This window comes from Microcaecilia unicolor, chromosome 1 (genome assembly GCF_901765095.1).
Source record: "Microcaecilia unicolor chromosome 1, aMicUni1.1, whole genome shotgun sequence".
NCBI lineage: Eukaryota > Metazoa > Chordata > Amphibia > Gymnophiona > Siphonopidae > Microcaecilia > Microcaecilia unicolor.
Window position 1 is genome coordinate 21,236,093 of NC_044031.1, and position 25,954 is coordinate 21,262,046.

Sequence of the window (25,954 nt, forward strand, 5' to 3'; positions counted from 1 at the left end):
TTCGGCTTTGTTTTGGTACTGAAGCCAAAACCAAAATTTGGTCAGTTTCTATTTTGTGTGAATATGAGGCCAGAACCCAAACCATCATGGATTCTGCTGCAGTGCATCCCGGACCTGTCACTACTGCCAAGGTCATGCTGCCAGAGTATGAAGAATGAATCTGGACATTGTTCTTTGTTTTCTACTATTTATGTGCTGAAATCTTGGTACCAGGGACTTTCTCAGCATCAAGACCTTGAAGGTGACACAGTGTTGCTATTATGTACAGTCAATCATGGTACCTCTGCATTCCTCATCTGCCTTCTGTCTAACTGCCATGTGATAGAAAGTCTGATTGGCTGCACCAATGTCATTGTGCTCTGACTCCTCCAATCAGAGAGTGTAAGAAATATAACGTGGAAAAAGTTGAAAAGTTCACAGCAGCAGGAAGTGCTGACAGTGATTGATTAATGCAACCTCCCCCCCATGTCTTGAATGTGCTGCAAAACGGGCAAGGGCCAGGCGCCTGACTGTCTGTAAGAGAAAAGAAAAGGGAGCAATAATGGGAACCAGATACAGCATATGTTCTGCTTTAAATTAAGGATTTATGGTATGGTACAGCCTGCCTGCATACAGCATGCACGTGATGTCAGGAGAAGATTATTCATAAAACTATATAAGCAAGGTAGAACAAAGAGGTAGTAAGCATTTTGATTTGCCTTAAGCATTCTAATTTCTTTGCTGTACATTGCTTGTTTAAGCATTCTGATATCTTTGCTGTATATTGCTTGTTTGTGTAGATATGCTTTAAGTACAGAAATGCTTCCTGAATACCTCCATTGAAGGTATCCGGTAGAATTGTAAATAAACTTTTTATATTAAATATGAAATTCGGAGGTCACGTGACGCTATGGTGGAGAGAGGACGTGAGTGATCTTCTCTCCGCTGCCTGCCTGCTCTGTTTAGCGTCTGCAAAAGAATCAATCTCCCCAAAACCGCAGAAGAAATAAAGAAGAAAGCAACGTGAGAATACCCGGTGAACTGGACTGGCAGAAACCCCGATCATGGCAGCGAAATCGGCCCAGAGAGAACGACAACGGGGAAAGACGCCGGAATACAAGATGGCGGCGTCCCCTCCCGAAACTGCTTCCTCGGTATCGTCGGCTTGGATAGCGGAGATTACATCCGAACTGACAGTGGTAATGGAAGATCTGTTAGACCGACGCCTTGCTCCGCTGGATCAAAAGCTCGATCAAAAGCTGGAACAGTTAAACGTTAAATTGGAAGATTTAACTAAAGAATGTGTGGCGTTCCAGAATAAAACTAGCGAGGTGGAAGAAAGAATCGCGGAGGTAGAAAACAGTCATCAGGACTTACAGAAAAAAGTGTCTGACCTGGAATCCAAACTGGAGGATTTGGAGAATCGCTCCAGACGGAATAATATCCGTCTGGTGGGCCTGCCTGAAGCCCTGGGGGGAAAGCAGTTGGAGAAAGTCCTTGAAAAATGGCTGACAGACAACATTGAGTTCCCTGTAACACTTGGCCCTCTAAGAATAGAGCGTGCCCATCGACTGGGAGTCAGACAGATGGAAACTGCTAAACCCCGGGTGATAATATGCCGGGTGTTAAACTTCATGCACAAGCAGTATATTCTGCAAGCAGCTCGGTCCACTAATTCCTTGACTTATGAGAATAAAAAAGTTCTCTGTTTTCAAGATTATTCTGCGGGAATAGCAGCGAAACGGAGGGCATTTTCACCAGTATGTTCAAGACTTTTTGATCTGAAAGTTCGTTTTACTCTACAATACCCTGCTACCTTGAGAATAACGCATCAGGGCAAAATGAGATCCTTTACGTCCGAAAAGGAAGCAAAAAACTTTGTGGACGGACTGGAACAACTAGAGCCCTCCACACCAGCGGATACAGTGCCTGCATGAACCAGCAAGGACTTAAAAAAGATCTGATAAAATTCATCTTAATATTCCTTAATGGGATTACAATTCAGGCAGCACAACGTGTGGATGGGGGAAGAACAAGTTAAAGATAACTTGAACAGTTATAAGATCGAGGAAGAAATCGTTAAAGTTACTGATGGACGTTCACCTATGTTATAGACACTGTTAAGAATTCTGTTTTGGGAGCACTGTGGGTGAGTTATGGAGGGAGATTCCAGACATATAAAGTAAAATATGTTAAAGTGGAGATCCTGTTTAATGAGCAGAGATAAGGAACCTGAAGTGTTCAGAGGGGGGATAAAGGGAATTAGGAGAATGAAGAACTAAATGATAGCAGAGTAGAAGGGTAAGCGTTAAAAAGTGACGGTTTCCCTAGGGAAGCACATGCCGGGAGGGTATAGCAGGGGAAGCAAAGGGGGGAGGGGGGAGAGGAAGGGGGGAGGGATTAGGGGAAGGTTTAGAGGAAAAGAAAGAACGCAAAGTAAAATGGCGAGGTCAAAAGGAATGTGTGTAGATAAGGGTGCTGAATGTGACTGGTATTTCAGACTGCATCTTTTGTTTTTGCCACTAAAACAGGTGTTTGGTAAGAAAGGGGGGTGCCAAAGGCTGGGATGGCACTTCTCAATTAATATGGTTCAATATTGGTTGATTATGACTGCTTCTCTTAAATTAGATGATTAAGCTGGTAACATGGAATGTGGGAGGCATACATTCACCTATTAAAAGATCTAAAATCTTGCAATACCTCCAAAGAATAGGAGCAGACGTGGCCCTTTTGCAAGAAACACATCTCAGTGATCAGGAACACACAAAGTTAGCTAAATGGTGGGTAGGGGAATGTATTGCTTCATCTGCGACAGGCAATAAAGGAGGAGTAGCCATCCTTATCAGGAAAGGGGTGGCATCCCAGATTCAAAATGTGCACAAAGACTCAGAGGGGCGCTTTATCCTCTGTAACGCTACCATTGCTAGGCGACAGATAACTTTAGGTAGCATATACGCTCCAAACACGCTAGATCTTAAATTTTATAAAAGACTTCTCCAAACTCTCACTAAGATGCCACCACTCCCCATGATGTTAGGGGGTGATTTTAATATGACGTGGGATCCGCAAATAGATAAATCCCATCCACATCCGAAAAAGGGGACAATCAGTGCTAGAGGGCTGCCCGATATGTGTGATACATTAGATCTTATAGATGTCTGGCGCACATTACACCCGACAGATAGAGAGTATACCCACCTATCCAGGGCCCACCAAACCCAGTCAAGGATTGATTACTTGCTGATATCACGACAGACTTTTACAGACATCACTGACGCTACTATTGGACCGTGTGTGATTTCAGATCATGCCACAGTTTGGATGACGTGGAAAGTGGGAGATAGTAATGCGCAAAAAAATAGGGGTTGGGCGTTTCCCAGTTATCTTTATAAAAACTCTAAATTTCAGGAATTTCTTATTTCCAAATGGGAGGAATACAGACATCTTAATGAGGGATCAGTGGAAGACTCAGCGATATTTTGGGAAGCAGCCAAGGCAGTCCTAAGAGGAGAGGTTATTAGCTATGTCAGTCACTATAAAAAAGCCCGGGACCGAGAATTACTGCACTTGGAGCAACAATTAGTAAGACTAAGGAAACAATATGGTAAGACTCCGTCCCCTGGGGTGCGAAAAGAGTGGATGTCAGTTCAGGCAGCGGTGAACTCCCTGATACACGAGAGGGCGGTAAAATCGCAGGTATACTATCGGTTTCAGTTGTATAAACATGGCAGTAAGGGGGGGAAACTGTTAGCTAGAGTAATAGCCTCTCAATGTGCTTCTAGGCATATAGTGGCTGTTAAAAATAAGGATGGGAAGGTACTACATACAGATGGAGAGATAAGGGAGGCCTTTCATAGTTATTACAAACAACTTTATAGAGCAGGAGGCAGTCAAGATCTGCAAAGCGATATGTACTTACAAAATATAGAAACCCCCTTGCTCACACAAGCAGATAATCAATATTTAAATGACCCTATAAATTGCGACGAAGTGACTTGGGCAATCAGTCAAAGTAAATTAGGAAAGACACCTGGGGCAGATGGCTTTAAACCCGAATTTTATAAATTGATGGGTGATCAAATTGTCCCCACACTGACCAAGGTCTTTAATGAATGGGTGGCAAGAGGAGAACTGCCGGGCGGCCTTAATTTAGCCCAGATAGTAGTATTACCGAAACCAAACAGAGATGGAATGTTATTATCTTCCTATCGACCTATATCCCTGTTAAATTTCGAGGTAAAATTATGTGCAAAAATACTGGCCAATAGATTGGGCAGAGTATTACCAAATCTCGTTCATGAGGCACAGGTGGGCTTTGTTCAAGGCCGTTCGGTTACAAAAAATTTGCGTAGTATTTTGATGACACTGGAAAAGTTAAAGAACTCTGCAGAGCATGCATTATTGATCAGTTTCGACGCTGAAAAGGCGTTTGATCGGGTAGAATGGCCTTTTTTGTTTTCTGTCCTTACTAAATATGGATTTTCAGGTTGGTTTGTGCATGCAATTCAAGCCTTGTATACCTCTCCTCGAGCACGAGTCCTGATAAATGGAACCTGGTCAGAGAACTTTGAGATAAGTCGAGGAACTAGACAAGGGTGCCCACTGTCACCATTGCTCTTCGCTCTTTATCTAGATCCTTTAATCCGGGATGTAATTTCAAATAGGACTATTAGAGGAGTAACGATTGGAAAGGAGGAATTTAAGATCGCGGCATTTGCCGACGATTTATTGATGACTCTTACTAGTCCTCGCAGGTCTCTTGCGGATCTTTTAGAAGTTTTTGCAGAATTTGGAGATTACTCCGGTTTTAAGCTTAATCTAGAGAAATCGGAAGCTCTGGCTATCCCTATGACTACCCGACTTTTTTGGAGAGACAACTTTCCTTTGAGGTGGGCAGAGGGCTCATTTCGGTATTTGGGAGTTCTTCTGACAGAGCGGATAGAGGATATATACAAGCTGAATGTCACTCGGTTGCTTAATCATACTGCGCAACAGTTGGACGCTTGGAGGGCCCTACCTTTGCCATTGATAGGTCGGATTAGCCTTATTCGAATGGTAATTCTACCCAGGTGGTTATATGTCCTGCAGATTTTGCCGCTGAAATTATTTCAAAAAGATATTAAACAATTCTATCAATTAGTGGGACGGTTCTGTTGGGCAAAAAAGAAAGCTAAGCTCAAGATGCATTTTTTGCTGGGAGCCTGGCGGCACGGCGGATTGGGCCTCCCTAATTTGCAATATTACAACCTTGCTAGTTTGATGCGGGTGGTGAGAGATTGGGTTTTCTCTTCACATACACATACACCTCTGGAGTTGGAGAAAGCTTACTTTAGCCCCTACGATTTGATCACCTTATTACATATAAAAAGCACTTCACTGCCACAAAGGTTGAAACACTGTATACTTTTAGTGCCTCTACAAGCAGCGTGGAGAGGCTTGGCAAAGAAGCTGGGAGGCAACCCGAATATATCTGAATTGTTGTCTATAAGGGGAAACCCGATGTTCCCACCAGGGCTGGAAAATCCGGTCTTTATACAATGGGAGGAAAAAGGTCTTAAACGTTTAGAAACATTAATAGATGGAGAAGGAAACTTGAAGTCCCTAAGACAACTCACTTTAGAGGGAAATTGGAGGTATATTTTTAGCTATAAGCAGATGAAGCATTACATTCAATCCCTGGATAAAGAGGCGTTAAAACTTCATTTAGGGGAGAAAATCCAAAAATTTTTTGATGATATCTCTGAAGAAGCCCCATCAATCTCGCAGCTACAGAGGACATTGTGGACCCTGACACCGCGAGGGGGGTTGACTCAGCTCCGTCAACGGTGGGAGGCAGATATAGGAGAAGACTTATCTAACTGGGATGTTGAAGCCTACATAAAAAGTATTCCCCGGCTGGTAAGTGGAGCTAATTATAGAGAATGTGCATTCAGGGTGTTACACAGAGCCTATATCACACAAGCTCAATTGTCCCGAATGGGAGGAATCCTTACACCAAAATGCTTGAAATGTAATCTTGTGGAGAACACTTTTTACCACGCATTTTGGGAATGTTTAAAGATCCAGAGCTATTGGCGGAAGATAGTACATTTTATGATTTCACTGATATCACGTAGAATAGTAGGTACTCCTCAGCAGTTGCTATTGGATTGCCCAGGTGCATTCCGGGGTTTAACAGCAGATGAGACACTTCTATGTCGAAAGTTATGTCTGGTAGCAAGAAAATGCATATTACAATCTTGGACTTCAGATAAACCTCCAGACTATTGGCATTGGCGAAACCAGACACATCAACTGATGACATGGGAAGCAAGGGAGGCTAAAGGTTCATGCCGCCGCAAGGCACGGTTTCTAAAGCTTTGGGGGCCATTGTTAGATATATTAACTCAAAAAGGACGGAGTCTTATACTTAATACATTATAACTGAGAAGCAGTCGAGAATTCTTATGTATGACCTTATTTTTAGAAGCACACATTCGAGGAGAATCTATGAGGGAGGGGATAAAGGGGGGGGGATAAAGGGATAGGGGGGGGTAAGAGCATTGCAAGGAGTGTTAGTTTGCTAATTTGTTAATAAAGTTCCTTTGAGTATTGGTCTAATTGGATGATGAGAACATTAAGCTGCGCGCAGCATATCACGTTCATTAAGGTTGACAATCATTGCTGTCATAATCAATAAGGCTAAAGGTTGATGCATACTCAAATTGAATGTAATTTGACGGCATACAGGTAGAAACAGCACAACGCATAGACTGAAGAATAACTGGCTATTAGACCTCCTGTTTGTTTAATCATAGAGTCGCAATAAACTTACTAAATGAAAGTTTAAAGATTATATAAAATACAATTTCGTAGGTATCAGGATATATTGATTATATACTATCCATCTAATAGTGAGCAGATAAAGATCATTGCCACACAATTGTTGAGTGTATGGAGCCTCTTGTATTGATTGTACGAAAACTTCAAATATTTGCCTGAGGTTCAAATCCATCATCTGTATGAGAATTCTATATTCAGTTAACACTAAAGCACAGTGTACACAACATGGGGACATCCTTCCTATCAAGAAGGGGAAGGGGGATAAAATGAGATAAATGTTTGGCACTCTGTATTAACTTAACAAAAAAGTTTCTTTATGAACATCTGTACCAGTGAAGTTGTATGCATATGGTCAAGTTTGTACTTTATTGAAGTGTCATTAATAAAAAATGTTGGAAATACTAAATATGAAATTCGTCTAGCCTTTTCTACAAAAGTGGCGACCGCGGCAGGACTGAAGATTTATGCCGCACACGGAAAAGAAAGGGCGAGATGAATGACAAATTAAGTTTTTGTTGTTAATGAAGTTTTTTACAGGATTGTGAGAGCAAGCGTTGTTTAAGCCTAATTTCTGTGCACCACGGAAGTGGGAGTGATCAACCTACTGAAGTGGACATACAGGCGACGACTCCTGAGCTTGCTAAAGAGAAATAAGAAGACGCGTGAGTAAGCTTACATTGTGGACTTATTAGTGGTATATTTGTTTAGCTTTGTAGTTTTCTTTTTTGTATATTTTCTTTGTTTAAGTGCATTAGTATATTTTTGTAGGTTGTGGCTCTATAGGAGAAATTGTAATAGTCAGAATAAAATGGAAGGGAAAGGGGCAGATAAGAAAGAAAAGCCCCCTGTATATGCTTTGTATTTAGATTTAGATAGTTCAAAAAAATGCACCCCTTTGCAGCATGTCATAGAATTATTCCCATTAGAAAAAAAACAGATTGAAAAAATACATGAGAAATGGGTCAAATATGATGCAAACTGGTCTCAGTATGGATCGTTTGATCGTCCAAAATTATTATCTCTCCTGAAATACATACAAGAAAATAAAAAGAAGCAGAAAAGTTTAGAGAAGCATCTTACAATTTGGAATTTATTTTCTGTAGCAGCAGATCTTTTTCATGCTGATGTAGATAGGATACAACAAGAGGCAGAAATGTACAAAAGAAATAATCCTCCTCCTTATGATTCTGGCTGTAATACAAGGAGAGAGACTTTATGCCCTGTAAGGGATAAAGGATGGGAGAAGGAACAAAAGCGTCCCAAACCGTGGGAGGGCTTTTCTGCCCTTGATGATCCCCCCAGTGATTCAGAAAGTGAAAAGGGAGGGGATAATGAGGACAGCGATGTGGGGACTAGGGAACAGAAAAGAGAAGCAAAACGAGTAAGAAAAAAAGAAAAGGGGAAAGGTAGCACAGAGGAAGGCAAATATCCCGATTTGAAAACTCTGGCTACGTCTGAAATGTATGATTTGGCCACATGGTGTCATTGTTTGTCTATGTAGATGATATTCTACTGTCTGCTGAGACTGAAGCAGAATGCCTAGAATGGACTAGAAAATTATTTTTGTTATTAGGAGAGTTAGGATATAAATGTAACAAGGAGAAATGTGTTGTAGCTCAGTCTACTGTCACCTTTTTAGGACAAAATGTTTCAGCAGAACATAAGGTCATTATACCAGAAGTTATATCTATTTTAAATGAGACTCCGGTACCGCAAACAGTTACCCAGTTACGTGCTGTTTTGGGAATGTTAAATTACTGCAGACAATGGATACCAAATTATACACAAAAAGTAATGAGACTTTATAAACATTTGAAACTGCCCGCAGCCACACCAAAGAATACATTAATTGTATTGGAAGAGCAGGATAAGATAGTGCTGGCTAAGATTGTGAGGGATTTGTTATCCCCAGGACCCTTAGCAGTAATAGATATCCAATTACCTGTGCATTTGTGGGTAAAAGACATGGGAAACAGTTGGGCAGCTATGATTAATCAGAATAATGAAGTAAATACACCAGTAGCTTTTTTGTCAGGCTCTTTTAATCATGTGGAAAAGGGAATGAAAGAAATACCAAAGTTACTGACAGCTATTGTGGCAGCAGTAGGCAAATGGAGAGCACAAATGCCTTTTGTTCCTATTGTAATACATACCAACCACACGATTAAAACACTGTTGAGCCCTAGCCAGACGGCATTGACAGCCACTAGATTTGGAAAATATCAAGCAGTACTTTTAGGACAAGATATAAGAATAATACCATTAACTAAAGAACAGAGAAATAAGATAGATCTGCTTTTTCCTGTCGATCAAGAGGGTGAGATCGATACTATAAAAATCCCTACATTTCACTGTCTTACTTTTGAACCCTTATCTGATGGGTTAATATGGTTTACAGATGGAGCTTGTGAAATAATAATACCATTAACTAAAGAACAGAGAAATAAGATAGATCTGCTTTTTCCTGTCGATCAAGAGGGTGAGATCGATACTATAAAAATCCCTACATTTCACTGTCTTACTTTTGAACCCTTATCTGATGGATTGATATGGTTTACAGATGGAGCTTGTGAAAGGACTGTTGCAGGCTTTGCCTGCGTGCAGGTAGATGAGAATCTAAGAAAGATAATGCAAGTACAATATAAAACCCCTCCTGACCATACTGCACAGCATGCTGAACTTTTGGCTGTTATTACGGCCTTACAACACACTGATATGACTCAAAATGTCACTATATATACTGATAGTGGTTACGTTGCAAGTTCACTACAGTATCATATATTAAAATGGCAGCGTAGGGGGATGATAACCAGTGCAGGTAAAAATCTACAACATTATACATATTGGAAATTGCTGTTTGAAATTTTGGCAAGAAGGGAACGTGAAGGTAGAAAAACTGCAGTGGTGTGGACCCCGGCCCACACTGAAAGGCCAACCTTTGAGGCACTAGGTAATGCAATGGCTGATGCAGCAGCAACGGAGGTGGTTAAGCAAAGTGAAAAGATTTTGTATAATACTAGACAGACACAGGAAGGGCCACTTACGAATGTAGATAAGATTGAAATGTGGCAGCCAGAGGGACAGGAAAGTGAAAAATGGTTGAAGAAGGGATGTATGCAATTGGGAAGTGAATGGTTTAATGAGGAAGAAGGATTACCTTGCATGCCAATGAGCCAGGCGATTAAGGTATTGATTGGGTGGCATGCAACCATGCATTGGAACAGAGAAACAATGAAACAACAATTTGAGCAAAGATTTTGGACTTTAAAAATTGATAACTTGATTCAACAGGTTGTGCAGAATTGCATGGTATGTAATATTAACATACCTAAACGAGGTCCTAAAATATCACCTGGGACACTTCCAATACCAGAAGGCCCAGCAAAAGAATGGTACATTGATTTCACTGATATGATTGTTCCAGTGCAGGGAAAAAGGTATTTGTTAGTTTGGGTGGATGCTTTCTCAAGGTGGATAGAAGCATTTCCATGTAAAAGGGAGACAGCACATGAGGTGGTACAATGCCTGGTAACTCACATTATGCCAAGACATGGGTGTCCGTCTAGAATAATTTCTGATAACGGGACGCATTTTAATAACAGTGTTTTGAAAGAAATGGAAACGATTATGGGTTTAACACACAGGAAAGTATCAGTGTATCGCCCCACCTCCAATGGTTTGGTGGAGCGCTACAATGGTATTTTAAAAACAAAATTGAGAGTCTTACTAAAATCTCTCAATAAAGAAATGGTGGGAAAATTATATACATGGCTTGATGTATTGCCATTAGCATTAATGACAATAAGGGCCCAACCTAATGGGCGTACAAAATTGTCCCCATTCCAAATTCAGACAGGACGTCATTTCTTCCCGATGCAGACAGCAAGTACTGATAATACAACTCAGTACTGGCAAAAGCTACAACCAATGTTGAACCTGACGAGTGATATGATCCGAACAAATGTAGCATCACAGGCAGGGACTACTAATGATGTTTGTGCTTTTAAAGTAGGTGATCTAGTACTACGAAAGAACTTTACACATAAAACATGGAAGGATCCTGTGTATGTAGGGCCTTTTGCTATCACAGCCCTTACTCAGACCGCTGCCCGTTTGGAAGGTCATACTTCTTGGATACATTTATCAGATATTCGACGAACTAATAATATTGAAGTGGACAAAGAATAAACATGATGGTATTGGACTGTTGTTGTTTGTTAATCTCAGCAGAGTGGACAATGAACACATATGAGAATAGACTTGTTACAGCGGCCAAGATGTTGAATTTGACTGATTGTATCATATGTGCCCACATCCTTGTTCTTGCCAGCTATGATGTATGGGACTACAATGATAAAGTTGGGTGGGCACCGTTATCCCAATAATACCTGTGTAAGGGATGATGAAAACCTTCATTGGACAAATGAGACTATTTATAAGCAAGCCTTGCTTATGGACAAGTACCCACAGACATCATGTTGGTGTCTGATTAATAGTATGACAACTGAACACATTCCCCCGATAAAGTGCACTTACACGCAGAATGTTGTAACAGGTAATTGGTCTATAGGAGGAAGTACAATGAGTATAAATGTCACAGCCACCAAAGAAAAGTGTGGCAATAAAACAAGCTACAATAAGACTTTAACTCAATGATATGTAACAACTGATTCAATGAATGTTAATACTTTGGAATATGCTTTTAATTTGTGTAATTTTTAATACCACATCAGTTAATGCAATTAGGCATTATCCTTATAATTGTTCTTATAGGAAAAGTAAGAATGACAGTGTACTTCCCTTTGATGAAACTCACTGTCTGTATTCAAAGGAAATATAAATTTTGTACCCTAGTACAATTGAATCTGTTTAATGCTGTGTAACATGTGTATTAGCATGTTTGCAAAGATGTGCCAGGATGCTTTTAAAATGACAAGGGTAATTGAAATCAAGAATGAACAGAACTTTAATATGTCAGAAGAAAATATTGAAAGACGTATGATAAAGATGATGGAAAGACAGAGCTTGCAGGCATAGCATACCACAAATAATGAGGGGGTGGATTAGAGGAGGTGTATATATGAATGTCCTATTTTCTAATCTCGCAGACAAAAGGAAGCCAGTACCAGACCCAAAAGAATACTTGCACGCACATAAGAAAGTGTGAGACCTGACAAGTCAGATCTCAAGGGAGGATTGTAAGAAATATAACGTGGAAAAAGTTGAAAAGTTCACAGCAGCAGGAAGTGCTGACAGTGATTGATTAATGCAACCTCCCCCCCATGTCTTGAATGTGCTGCAAAACGGGCAAGGGCCAGGCGCCTGACTGTCTGTAAGAGAAAAGAAAAGGGAGCAATAATGGGAACCAGATACAGCATATGTTCTGCTTTAAATTAAGGATTTATGGTATGGTACAGCCTGCCTGCATACAGCATGCACGTGATGTCAGGAGAAGATTATTCATAAAACTATATAAGCAAGGTAGAACAAAGAGGTAGTAAGCATTTTGATTTGCCTTAAGCATTCTAATTTCTTTGCTGTACATTGCTTGTTTAAGCATTCTGATATCTTTGCTGTATATTGCTTGTTTGTGTAGATATGCTTTGAGTACAGAAATGCTTCCTGAATACCTCCATTGAAGGTATCCGGTAGAATTGTAAATAAACTTTTTATATTAAATATGAAATTCGTCTAGCCTTTTCTACAAGAGGCAGTTTAAAGTGTGCAATTTGCATATTGTCTGCTTGACCAATTGATTTTTGCAGTTAGGATTGGTTGAGTGATGGTAACTAATACAAAAAATGGATCACTCCGAGGCCTGAGTTAATGCTCCTTCAGTTTGGGACTCTTTTTAACCTGCTTCCCATCTTTATTGTTGTTACTTCAGTTCATCCTACTGATCTGATATTTGCTTTATCCGGATTCTCCATATCCAGGGTATCCATTCTATTTCTTAATTGTGCTATACAGGATCTTGAAATCAATTTTTCCAGAATGTTTCTATTTCATGTAGTTGATGGTGTTTCCGTCATACTAATGTCCTTCAAGACTGTTTTGGTTTCTCTCTAAACAGTTTATTTTGATATTTCTGTTTTCTTCATATCTGCAGTTTTTGTGCTTCAGCTGTCACTTAGAATTAATTATTGGATCCTATGAATTTAAGTTCTTCTTCTTCTACTACTACTGTAGCATGTTCTAGTTTCTTCTTCGCTATCTTTAGTACCTTCTCCCAACTGTGATCCAGGTTACAAGTACCTGGCGAGATCCCCAAAAAGTACAATACATTTTATTCTGCTTATCCTAGAAATAAGCAGTGGATTTTCCCCAAGTCCATTTTTAATAATGGTCTATGGACTTTTGCTTTAGGAAGCCATCCAAACCTTTTTTAAACCCCACTAAGCTAACTGCTTTTATTTTATTCTCTGAAAATGAATTACAGAGTTTAATTACACGAATGAAGAAACGTTTTCTCCAGTTCGTTTTAAATTTACTACTTTGTAGCTTCATTGCATGCCCCCTAGTCCTAGTATTTTTGGAAAGAGTAAAAAGACGCTTCACATCTACCCATTCCACTCCACTCATTATTTTATAGACCTCTATCATATCTCCCCTCAGCCGTCTTTTCTCCAAGCTGAAGAACCCTAGCTGTTTCAGTCTGTCCCATCCCCTTTATCATTTTTGTTGCCCTTCTTTACCTTTTCTAATTCCACTGTATCTTTTTTGAGATGTGGTGACCAAAATTGAAGATAATATTCAAGGTGCGATTGCACCATGGGGGCGATACAAAGGCATTATAACATCCTCATTTTTGTTTTCCATTCCTTTCCTAATAATACCTAAAATTCTATTTGCTTTCTTACATAAGTACATAAGTATTGCCACAGTGGGACAGTCCAAAGGTCCATCAAGCCAAGCATTCTGTTTCCAACAGTGGCCAGTCCAGGACACAAGTACCTGGCAAGATCACAAAAAAGTTCAATACATTTTATGCTGCTTATCCCAGAAATAAGCAATGGATTTTCTCCAAGTCAATTTAATAATAGTCTATGGACTTTTCCTTTAGGAAGCCATCCAGACCTTTTTTAAACCCTGCTAAGCTAATCGCCTTTACCACATTCTCTGGCAACAAATTCCAGAGTTTAATTACACGTTGAGTGAAGATAATTTTTCTCCAATTAGTTTTACATATACTACTTTGTAGCTTCATCACATGCCCCCTAGTCCTAGTATTTTTGGAAAGCGTAAACAAGCTCTACCTATTCCACTCCACTCATTATTTTATAGACCTCTATCATTTCTCCCCTCAGCTGTCTTTTCTCCAAGCTGTTTCAGCCTTTCCTCATAGGGAAGTCGACCCATCCCCTTTACCATTTCCGTTGCTCTTCTCTGTACCTTTTCTAATTCCACTATATCTTTTTTGAGATGCGGCTGTTGCTATTCTCCCAGGTTTTGCTCCTTTTGGGGGTGGGATAGGGTTATGGATTGACTCTGTTGGGTGGGGTACTGCTGAGAATGTTCCTTTTCTTTCTGTGGGAAGGAGAGAGCTGGAAGAATGAGAACTTTCCCTCTTCAGTTGTTATGGCCTTATTGTTGAATGTTCTGGGGAGAGGGGGTTGGGGGGAATGGTCTTTGGGGAGTGGGATTAGTGCAGCTCAATACTTAAAATTGTCGATACATGTATAGCTGTTCTGTTTCCTTTTGTTACTCTGTTGTTTTGGTTGTTATCAATAAAAATGATTGAAACTAAACTAAAAGTAACTTAAGTCTTTGTAAAACTGTCATCTTATCTCAGAAATATTCCAGTAACTTCTTACATGTATTGCTGTTCGGAAGCTACACTGCCCTGACTCCTAACATCCAAGAAATGTAAATTAATAAAAACATATCTGCATAACAAGTAATATTAGGATGTCATGGAATTGGTTATGCGCATAATTCCCTATTTTATGCAATACAGGTCTCATAAGGGAAAGGGGGATGATATCTGATATCCCACCTTTCTGTGGTTATTATCTAAGGGGCCCTTTTACTAAGCCAAAATGAGACTACCGCTAGGCCAGAGCACCCTCCTGGCGGTCACCACGTGTGTAGCAAGCGAGTATTTACCGCTAGATCAATGGGTGGTGTTAAGGGCTCAGGCCGGTTTTGGGTGTGCGCTGGTTTCATTTTTACCACAGGCCCATTCCATTAGAAAAATAACGCCCGGCCTGCGCCCAATACCCGCATCTACACTACTTCAGACCACTTTTTACCGTGGTTTACATATTTACAGGCACCATCTTGTTCCTAAAGCAATTAAGGGTTAAATGAATTTTCCTAAGTTAAATCCAGGGGTCCTTTTACTAAGGTGTGCTGAAAAATAGCCTGCGGTAGTGTAGACACATGTTTTGGGTGCGCGCAAAATCATTTTTCAGCGCAGCTACAAAAAAGGCCTTTTTAAAATTTTTGCCGAAAATGGAGGTGCGGCAAAATGAAAATTTCCACGCAGCCATTTTGGGTCTGAGATCTTACCGCCACCCATTGACCTAGTGGTAAAGTGTCACACGGTAACCAGACGGTAATGACCTACGCGCGTCAAATGCCACTTGGTGCATGCTCAATACACGCATTGAAAAATAAAATTATTTTCGGACACACGTATTGAATGTGCGCCAAAAATGAAATTACTGCAAGCCATGAGGTAACTCCATCTTGGCGCACATAGATGCTTAGGCGGCTTAGTAAAAGGGCTCAATTTGTTTTTGTTACATTTGTACCCCGCGCTTTCCCACTCATGGCAGGCTCAATGTGGCTTACATATACAGGTAGTTATTTGTACCTGGGGCAATGGAGGTTTAAGTGACTTGCCCAGAGTCACAAGGAGCTGCCTGTGCCTGAAGTGGGAATCAAACTCAGTTCCTCAGGACCAGAGTCCACCACCCTAACCACTAGGTCACTCCTCCATAAAACAAGATGTTCAGCTAAACAGGATTAGTGATAACTACTTAAAAAGGAGCTTATCAATCAGGCAAAGGTCCTAAATGGTACTAGCTTGAGCGACCTAGCAAACCTATCTTCTAAATGGTAAAATATATAAACACAAATAGAATAGACTAGGCAGTCGCCTAGAGTGGAACTTTTTCTTCTTTTTCTGGAACAAATCAAGGCAATTTAGTAGATCCTAACAACATCATAATCTAAAAACTCATCAAGGTAAAGTCTTCCCGGTGGACAATTCCTCTGGAATCTCATTTACCTGGGTAAATGACACTCACACACGCTCATATTAAGCTGAATCTTATCATAAATCCAACAATTTGACACAGTTAATGCTTCACCTGATTTCCGTAGTTCCCATGGCAGAAGTAATTAGACAAAACAAAAAAAAACAGCACCACGGGCCTTTAAAAATGGAACACAGTTCTTTAATGAATGAGCCTTGACAAAAAGACCCGACACGGGCCGTGTTTCGGTGACTAGCACCTGCGTCAGGGGTCTACCTAGAATACAAAACATAGAAATAATATATTTTTAAAATTTTTTTAACATATAATGAATAAAACCAAAGATTAATATTTAGACTCATCAAGCATACATATATAAGCCTATATAAACACTTAGAAACTTCCTACAATTTATTGTCATGACAAAAACTTACCCCCACGTCTCATATGGTAAAAGCTACAAAGCACCAAGGCACTTTCACTTTCTGTTAAAATATCCATTTGACCAAATTTAAAAAGATTTTCTGAACAAATATGTTTTTCATTTTTTTAATAATCATTTCATATAGTAAATACATTAGAATATATTGGTACATTTAATGATAAAACCATATGTTTGTAGTATTATTTAAGTTTATGTTTAGAATTTAATAATTAATTATAAATGCAATTTATAGACTCATAAGGTAGATAATAATGGCACAATATAAATATACAATTATAAGAATGAAGTGCTGTTTAAGCTCAATTTTAGCATTTATAAGCTTTTTTAATGACATAATAAAATAGTATATGAACAGTTAAATTTAAAATATAATTAATAGACTTAGTAAATAGATTAAAATTGGGGTATGGTAAGTTCATATTTGTTCAGAAAATCTTTTTAAATTTGGTCATTTAATATTTGATAAATATTCAATTTAAGAGTAGATAACAAATTGGCATATGAACAGTTAATTGAAGACACAATTTATAGAGTTGCTAAATAGATTAAAATTGCAATATAGTTAGTCAATTGTTTTGATAATTACTCAATATCCTGTCATTTTATATATATTTTAAACAAATGGATATTTTAACAATGTAGGCTTTAGGACCTAGTAAATGATTCCTGCATATCTGGCAGGCTTTTAGACCCAGTAACCACCTAAATTCATTTGATAGGATAAAGGTTAATGCTTTGTGAAGATCAGGTGTTTTCACTTAAGTTAATTAAAAAATGTTTCCACCCTGTGTGACCTGGTATTAAAAGCACTCATCTCTTAAGATAACCTTCAGGTAGATGGTACTTCCTAAATGTTCCAGCAGGTGTCGCTGTTGAGTGGTAAGAGTGGTATCTTCTGGCAGTGGACAATGTGAATCCTGGAAGGTGGGTAATGGCTCAAAGTTATGTTCACTCTTTATGTAGTTTTAACATACTTGACTGGTTTAACAGGAGATATATACTGGAGGGTATTTTTAAAAAGTCTGTGATTAATAGGTGCCGGTTTGTAATAGGAAACTGTCAAGTGCTGGCTGTTTATTCACTGATGTGATTATTTTGAGTGCAACTGTGCTTCTACGTAATTTTATTTTTGAGTATTAATATATTTCTTAATCTGTGATTTTTATTTTGCTCTTTCACTGTTTGGTCTTTGGCTTTATGATGCCCAGATACTGCTAATAAAAATGTAAAACTATCTCTTACCTAGTGAGATCAGGGTCTGATAATTCTCCTTCATCACCTCCCTGTAAAGCTCCTTCTGCTCTTCATCTAAATACACCCACTCCTCCTGCGAGAAAGAGAGCGATTTCCTCAAATGTCACCTGCTTCTGAAATACGAACCAGACACACACTCAGCATCTTCTGCATTGCATCCAGTAGATCTCCCAAATGCTAGATGCATATAATTTAGAATCGCAACATACCCAGTCTCACAGCAGGGTTATATTTCTACTCATAAGTACATACGTATTGCCATACTGGGACAGACCAAAGGTCTATCAAGCTCAGCATCCTGTTCCCAACAGTGGCCAATCCAGGTCACAAATACCTGGCAAGATCCCAAAAAGTACAACACATTTTATGCTGCTTATCCCAGAAATAGTGGATTTTCCCCAATTTAATAATGGTCTATGGACTTTTCCTTTAGGAAGCCTTTCAAACCTTTTTAAAACTCTGCTAAGGATCTGGCGAGAGGAAGTGACGTCACCGAGAGATGGCCGCATGAACGTGGAGCTCCGCTGGTGCTCAAACATTAGTATCGTTTTCACCCGAGAAAATGCAAGATATCACTCCAACTCGTTAATAGCAAAGGCCTGAAGGTATGACGACCCAGAAAAAGCTAGAAAAATATAAGGCCGATAAGCAGGGATCTGGATCGGCATTGAAGAGAAGGGTGGGGATGCAAGGCAGTAAGATGGTGGCTGACAACTCGGACTCAGATCCCGACCACGAGGAGCACTCAGAGAGCGACACTGAACTTACCAAGAAGGATGTCGCCAAATGGTTCAAAGATCTGAAGGCAGAACTGGTATCCACCAAAAAGGAGATTCAATCAGCAGTAGCGGAGCTACGTGGAGAGGTGAGAGAAATAGGTAACAGAGGAAAAAGTAGAGGCAATGGCGGAGGATATACAAACTATGAAAACAGTCCTAAAACGGGAGAAGCAGTTCAAATTGGAAATGGAACTGAAGGTGGAAGATCTAGAAAACAGATCACGGAGAAATAACTTAAGATTCAAAGGGGTACCTGAAGACAATCAGTATGCAGACAGTGCCAAAGTAATACGAGAACTATGTGAATTTATCAAAAAATCAGGGGTGTTGCTACCTCAAATCGAGATTTACCAAATAGCAGCCTCGCCGCTGTGTTCTGCGCTGTCTGGAGTTTTTTAAGGGTATGCTCCTTGCAACCGGTGTAAATGCCGTTGCAATAGTCGAAATGGCTCAAGACGAGGGAGTGGATAAGTGACCTGAAGAGGGCAAAAGGCAGGTACTGCCTGATACGCCCGAGGGTCCTCATGGACTGGAATATTCGCTTCGTAATGGACGAGACTTGTAGATTAGTACTGGTCTCCGTATCTCAAAAAAGATATAGTAGAATTGGAAAAGGTACAGCGAAGGGCGACGAAAATGATAGTGGGGATGGGACGACTTTCCTATGAAGAGAGGCTGAGAAGGCTAGGGCTTTTTAGCTTGGAGAAGAGACGGCTGAGGGGAGATATGATAAAAGTGTATAAAATAATGAGTGGAATGGATCGGGTGGATGTGAAGCGACTGTTCACGCTATCCAAAAATACTAGGACTAGAGGGCATGAGTTGAAGCTACAGTGTGGTAAATTTAAAACGAATCGGAGAAAATTTTTCTTCACCCAACGTGTAATTAGACTCTGGAATTCGTTGCCGGAGAACGTGGTACGGGCGGTTAGCTTGACGGAGTTTAAAAAGGGGTTAGATAGATTCCTAAAGGACAAGTCCATAGACCGCTATTAAATGGACTTGGAAAAATTCCGCATTTTTAGGTATAACTTGTCTGGAATGTTTTTACGTTTGGGGAGCGTGCCAGGTGCCCTTGACCTGGATTGGCCACTGTCGGTGACAGGATGCTGGGCTAGATGGACCTTTGGTCTTTCCCAGTATGGCACTACTTATGTACTTATGTACTTATCAAGAGTCAGGTGGGGATCCAGAATTACCCCTAGGAGTTTCAAACTTGCAGCGACAGGAATGGAGAAGTTTTGTGCAGTAACCGTGACCGGTATAGACTTCTTGAACGTGGAGGAGAGGATGAGGCACTGCGTTTTACCTTGATTGAGTTTAAACTTGAATGTGTTAGCCCATGATGGTGAGACTGTCCTGAATTTCCGCTGAGACTTCTGCTGTGGAAGACCGAAAGGAGATGTAGATGGTCACATCATCAGCATAGATGTAGGGATTCAGGCCACCGCTGTGAAGGGCCGTTGCTAGAGGCATCAGCATGATGTTGAACAGGATAGGCGAGAGGGGTGAGCCTTGAGGAACCCCACAGCAAGCGTTCCAGGAAGGTGAGAAAGAGGACTGGACCTTGACCCCATAGGATCGGCAAGACAGAAATTCCCGGAACCAATCCAAGACGGCACAACCAACACCATGTTCAGCTAGCAACATGAGTAGGAGATTGTGGTCAACCATGTCGAATGAGGTTTACTGAACTGAAAAAGACCTCTTGACCCGACACCTTTAACAAACATTATTATTATTCAGTGGCGTTCCTACGGTGGCTGACACCCGGGGCGGATCGCCGATGTGCCCAACCCCCCCGGGTGCAGCGCGACCCCCCCCCCATGGCGAAGGGACACCTCCCCCCCTTAGTACTCCACTGTTATTATTATCATAATTTCTGTTCACCTTAACCCACTGTGTGGCTCCATTCTATCTGAGCTCCAGGCCCGTCTCATTTACGTTGCCACAGTGGGTTTTATTTTTCCATTTTGGAAGGTTTTATCTTTTGTAGATTTTGCTTTAGTTTATTGAGGATGGAGGTGATACTGGAAGTTTCATTTTAATATGGCTGTTATTTGTGTTATTGCTCTTATTATGGGGAGGGGGAATTACTGTCTTACTCTATAATTCCATGACCAGATCGTCTTGCTTTCTCTAATTTCTTTGTAACACCAACTGTATTATTGACCCTGTTATGGTGATGCCATAACATCTTTGTAAGCCACATTGAGCCTGCAATTAGGTGGGAAAATGTGGGATACAAATGCAATAATTAAATCCACAAGGGGAGTTTAAATTTAATTTAAAGATATTAATACATGCTCAATGGGAACCAAAATTTCATCATTTGCACCTACTTTGTCTCACTGTTTGGATCTATTGTGGATCACTGAATGTGGCTTGAGATGAAGGGAAGAATCCTGTCTTTCATTCAGAGACACTGCTGCTGAGCACGTGGCTTCTGATGGTGAGAAATTGGGGTTAACTCCTTTAGTTTGGGGACAGTTAGTTACTCTTTCTAGACTGCCTAAGGGCTGTGTTAGCTCTCACGGGCATGTTTTATTAGATTAATATATTTGGCTTTTAGTATTCTTTTCTCAGGAATACATATACACACACATATTTTTATTTTTTTTTGTGTAATACTTAATCAGATCTTTGGTGTAATCTGAAGAATACTGGTGCAGCTTACCTTTGGGGAAAGACAGGTCAATTACTTTCTAGGCAAGCTTATTACTTATAGCAAGGCTGGAATGGAAATCATAAAACCTGTCTCTTTCAGAGGGTTACAGCAACCTAGTTGTTGACAGCTTAAGAGAAGTTTGTGAAACTTGGCACTGACGTAAATACAAAATACCAGGTGGACGCCCCAGAAAGGGGAAGCATGGTCCAAAACGAGAAGCTTGTGGTTAGATAGCCAGTAACTGGTAAACAACAGCCAGGTGCAGGGGGCTTGCTGTAACTTGTGGTTAAGGGGTGCAATAGACGGTCAGAAAAATAGATGTAAGCATGTTTTCAAGATTTAAAGCTACTCATTACCATAGCCAATCAGTGTTAACTATGACATTAACATAGATCCAATCAGGTGTGTTTGCTGTCATATTATCTGTATCCTGAGTGGACCTATAAAAATGAGTGTACTTCCTACTTCAAGCCAGAGAGACAGCCATGGCTGCTATCTTCATGAGAAACCAATGCATGGTATCTGAATTGGCAAAGTAATTGCTTTCTCATGAGTAAGCTTTGAGTCTTTCATATCTAATTGGCTTTGACTCAGTCCCAGAAAACACCTATGTGTAGCTGGGGTACTATATTCCCATAACTAATTGATTGTACATGTTCCTTGTATATTCTTTGGAGTCCCAGATATAAAAGTAATTTCATGTAGAAATATTCTGTAATAAACTTGAAAGCTAATTTCTCATATCCACTATTTCCTCTTGATCATTGTCCTCTGAAATAATTTGAGAGAGTGCACATCTCTAGTGATTTAGGAGTCTAGGTGTACGAGGGAAATACATAGAAGCAGCCTGGGATGATGTGTTCATCTCTGGCTAGTGGTATGACCACTGTCCAGGGGAGGATAAATACACCCTAAAATATACAAATCCTAGTACTATTTTTTATGCTTGTCTGCCATTTCACTAATTATTATTATTAGTCTATAATATATATATATATATATATATCTCAAACATATAAATTGCGAGTGACCGTACTCACCCGCAAATGCGCAGTCGAGACCGAACGTTCAAGGAGCAACACTCCAAACCCCGCCTCCACCAGCAGCTCCTGTTCCTGTACCGAACGTAATGCAGCCAATAGGGAGGGGAGGGGAGGGGCGTGGAAATCGGAGGAGGACGTAATGCAGCCAATAGGGAGGGGAGGGGGCGTGGAAATTGGAGGACGTAATGCAGCCAATAGGGAAGGGAGGGGGCGTGGAAATCGGAGGACGTAATGCAGCCAATAGGGAGGGAAGGAGGGGGCGTGGAAATCGGAGGAGGACGTAATGCAGCCAATAGGGAGGGGAGGGGACGTGTAAAATGAAGGAGGACGTAATGCAGCCAATAGGGAAGGAGGGGGCGTGGATATCGGAGGAGGACATAATGCAGCCAATAGGGAGGGGAGGGGGTGTGGAAAACGGAGGAGGACATAATGCAGCCAATAGGAAGGAGAGGGGGCGTGGAAAACGGAGGAGGACGTAATGCAGCCAATAGGGAGGGAAGGAGGGGGCGTGGAAATTGGAGCAGGATGTAATGCAGCCAATAGGGAGGGGAGGGGGCGTGGAAAACGAAGCGTAATGCAGCCAATAGGGAAGCAGGGGGCGTGGAAATCGGAGGACGTAATGCAGCAAATAGGGAGGGAAGGAGGGGGCATGGACATCGGTGGGGGAGGGAGGGAGGATGGAGAAGAGAACCACCATGTACAAGGGCACAGCAGGAACGACGAAGTGGCCGAGGCAACAAAAAAACCCGCAGCAGAAACCAAGCAGGGATCAAAAAACGTTCTGGGGCCAACAGAAAAAGGTAAACAGGTACATTCACTCGCAGCACACACACACACAAGTCCTGCTTTGCAGCATGAAGCAAAGACATGGCTGTCCCGCCCCTTTGGCTCACTGAACAGCACGAGTCAGCAGAAGGGGCGGAACAACAACATGTATGGGGGGAGGGAGACCGGCACACGACTGAAAAAACGAGCCTGCCTTTCAAACTGCTCTAACAACTGCCTAAAAGGAGACACTGAACCTCCACTGCCACACAGCTCCAACAACTGACTACAAGGAGACACTGAACCTCCACTGCCACACAGATCCAACAACTGACTACAAGGAGACACTGAACCTCCACTGCCAAACAGCTCCAACAACTGACTACAAGGAGACACTGAACCTGCACTGCCACACAGCTCCGACAACTGACTACAAGGAGACACTGAACCTGCACTGCCACACAGCTCCGACAACTGACTACAAGGAGACACTGAACCTCCACTGCCACACAGCTGCGACAACTGACTACAAGGAGACACTGAACCTCCACTACCACACAGCTCCGACAACTGACTACAAGGAGACACTGAACCTCCACTGCCACACAGCTCCGACAACTGACTACAAGGAGACACTGAACCTCCACTGCCACACAGCTCCAACAACTGACTACAAGGAGACACTGAACCTCCAATGAGACAGGGAGTACTAACAGCTCACAAGCACTCTCTCTCACTCACTCACTCACTCACACACTCTCTCTCATTCACTCACACACACAGAGACACCCAAGCACACACACACTAGCTGCTCACTTTCACACTCACTGTCTCTTTGGGAGGGCAGGGAACAGAGGACGGTGGCTTGACATGGGGTGAGGAAAGAGGACAGAGGAGAGTTGCTGGACATGGGGGGAGGACAAGGAACAGAGCAGACTTGCTGCACATGGAGGTGAAATTAAAAAAACTCGCCCGTTTTAACGGGCTTAACGGCTAGTATATATATATATATATACACACACACACACATTGGCATATGTCTTCATTGGGTACTACCAGTGTGAAACAAACTTGTTTGGTGTTGGATTGCTATAGTAGCAAGCTCATTTTCGAGAGAGATAGACGTCCAAAAGCATTTGGACATTTATGTCATAGAAACGTCCACATCAGTATTATCAAAACCTCTTTTTGGACGTCTTTCTCTGAAGTCCGTCCAAATCTCAAAGGGGGCGTGTTCAAGGCGGGACTTGGGCGTTCCTAAGACTTGGACATCTTTCAGCAATAATGGAACAAAACAAAGACATTCAGATGTTTTGAGCTAGACCTGTTTTTATAACGAATAGCTGCAGAGGGAATTGAAAACACTTCCCCGGGATCAAAGTCTGCTGTACTAACCACTAGGCTACTCCTCTACTCCACACAAGAGGTGCCCCAAATGTCCAGATGACCACCGGAGGAACTCAGTGATCACCTCCCCTTCCTCCCCCAAGTCACAAAACATTTTTCCAAACAGCACTTTCAAAAGGAAGAGAGACTTTTTTTTGTAGAAAATGACCTTTCCTGTTCTGATTTTGGACATTTTACAAAAAAAGTTCAAATTCAGATATCCAAAAATGCCCCTTGTGCATGTGACTTGCCCAAAATCACAAGGAGCAGCAGTGGGAATTGAACCCATGTTGCCAGGATCAAAGCCCACTGCACTAACCATTAAACCACTTCTCTGTTTCAGATGTCTTGCATTTGGACGTCTTTGCGTTCGAAAATGGCTGAAAATCAAATATGTCCATGGTATTTTCAAAAACAAAGACTGACGTCCATCTTTTTTCTAAAATTACCTTTTCCCCGCCTCTGAGTTTGGACGTTTTACAAAGACGTACAAATTCCAACTTAGACGTTTCTTTCGAAAATGCCCCTCTAGGTGAATTTCTATATTTGGCAGAGTACTACTACGTTCAGTGATTGTCCTTTCCTAAGCACTTTTACTACAGGATATCAAATCTCATCCCCTTAACAAGATTTAGTGGAGAAAGGAGATTGAAAAGGCTCTATTTTTCTGACTAAAGACCTCTGCTAATGAGACTAAGAAGTTATTTGAAGATGATGTTGAGGTGTCCCTTCGAGGAAGAGGTTCTAACAGATTTTGTTGTAGCATAGAAAGAATAGTCAGCCACAAGAAATGGTAGAGGAACTAAAATTTATTGAAGATCTGACAGTTTGCATTTCAATGAAGTACCTATGCCAGGGGTCTGCATAAAACATATCATTCAGTGATAAAGAATTATAGTTCACTTGTCCCCTGACAAAGGCATTTTGCTGAAACACAGACTCTCAGGTTTATTTTAGAAAGAGAAGTGCGCCCATCTTTTGACACAAATCGGGAGATGGGCGTCCCCAACTGCTTTCCGTTGCGGTAATGACCAAAGTTCCCGGGGGCGTGCCAGAAGCATAGCAAAGGCGGGACTGGGGCCTGCTTAACACATGGGCGTCCTCGGCCCATAATGGAAAAAAGGGCGTCCCTGACGAGCACTTGGCTGACTTTACTTGGTCCATTTTTTCTTGTGACCAAACCTCAAAAATGCGCTCGAACTGACCAGATGACCACCGGAGGGAATCGGGGATGACCTCCCCTTACTCCACCAATGGTCACTAACCCCCTCCCACCCTAAAACAAAAAAACATTAAAAATATTTTTTGCCAGCCTCAAATGTTATACCCAGCTCTCTGACAACAGTATGCAGGTCCCTGGAGCAGTTTTACACTTGTGGTGGTAAATGTGAGCCTTTCAAAACCCACTGTACCCACATGTAGGTGCCCCCCTTTGTAAGGGCTATGGCAGTGTTGTACAGTTGTGGGGAGTGGGTTTTGGGGGGCTCAGCACACAAGTTAAGGGAGCTATGCACCTGGAAGCAATTTCTGAAGTCCACTGCAGTGCCCCCTAGAGTGCCCGGTTGGTGTCCTGGCATGTGAGGGGGACCAGTGCACTACGAATGCTGGCT

At 41.3% G+C, this 25,954-nt stretch overlaps 2 protein-coding genes across 2 annotated transcripts in view; one reads left to right on the forward strand and one right to left on the reverse strand.

Annotated features, from left to right (window-relative positions):
* The window catches only part of LOC115463276 (zinc finger protein 271-like), a 972,359-nt gene that overhangs the window by 123,445 nt on the left and 822,960 nt on the right, over positions 1-25,954 (reverse strand). The gene's annotated exons all lie outside the window — the stretch shown is intronic.
* LOC115459995 overlaps positions 1-25,954 on the forward strand; it is a 112,242-nt gene that overhangs the window by 44,592 nt on the left and 41,696 nt on the right. Inside the window, 3 exon segments of the mRNA XM_030189859.1 lie at positions 1,051-1,739; positions 3,388-3,561; positions 18,296-18,568. Of these exon segments, the coding sequence (XP_030045719.1) occupies positions 1,051-1,739; positions 3,388-3,561; positions 18,296-18,568 (1,136 nt within the window).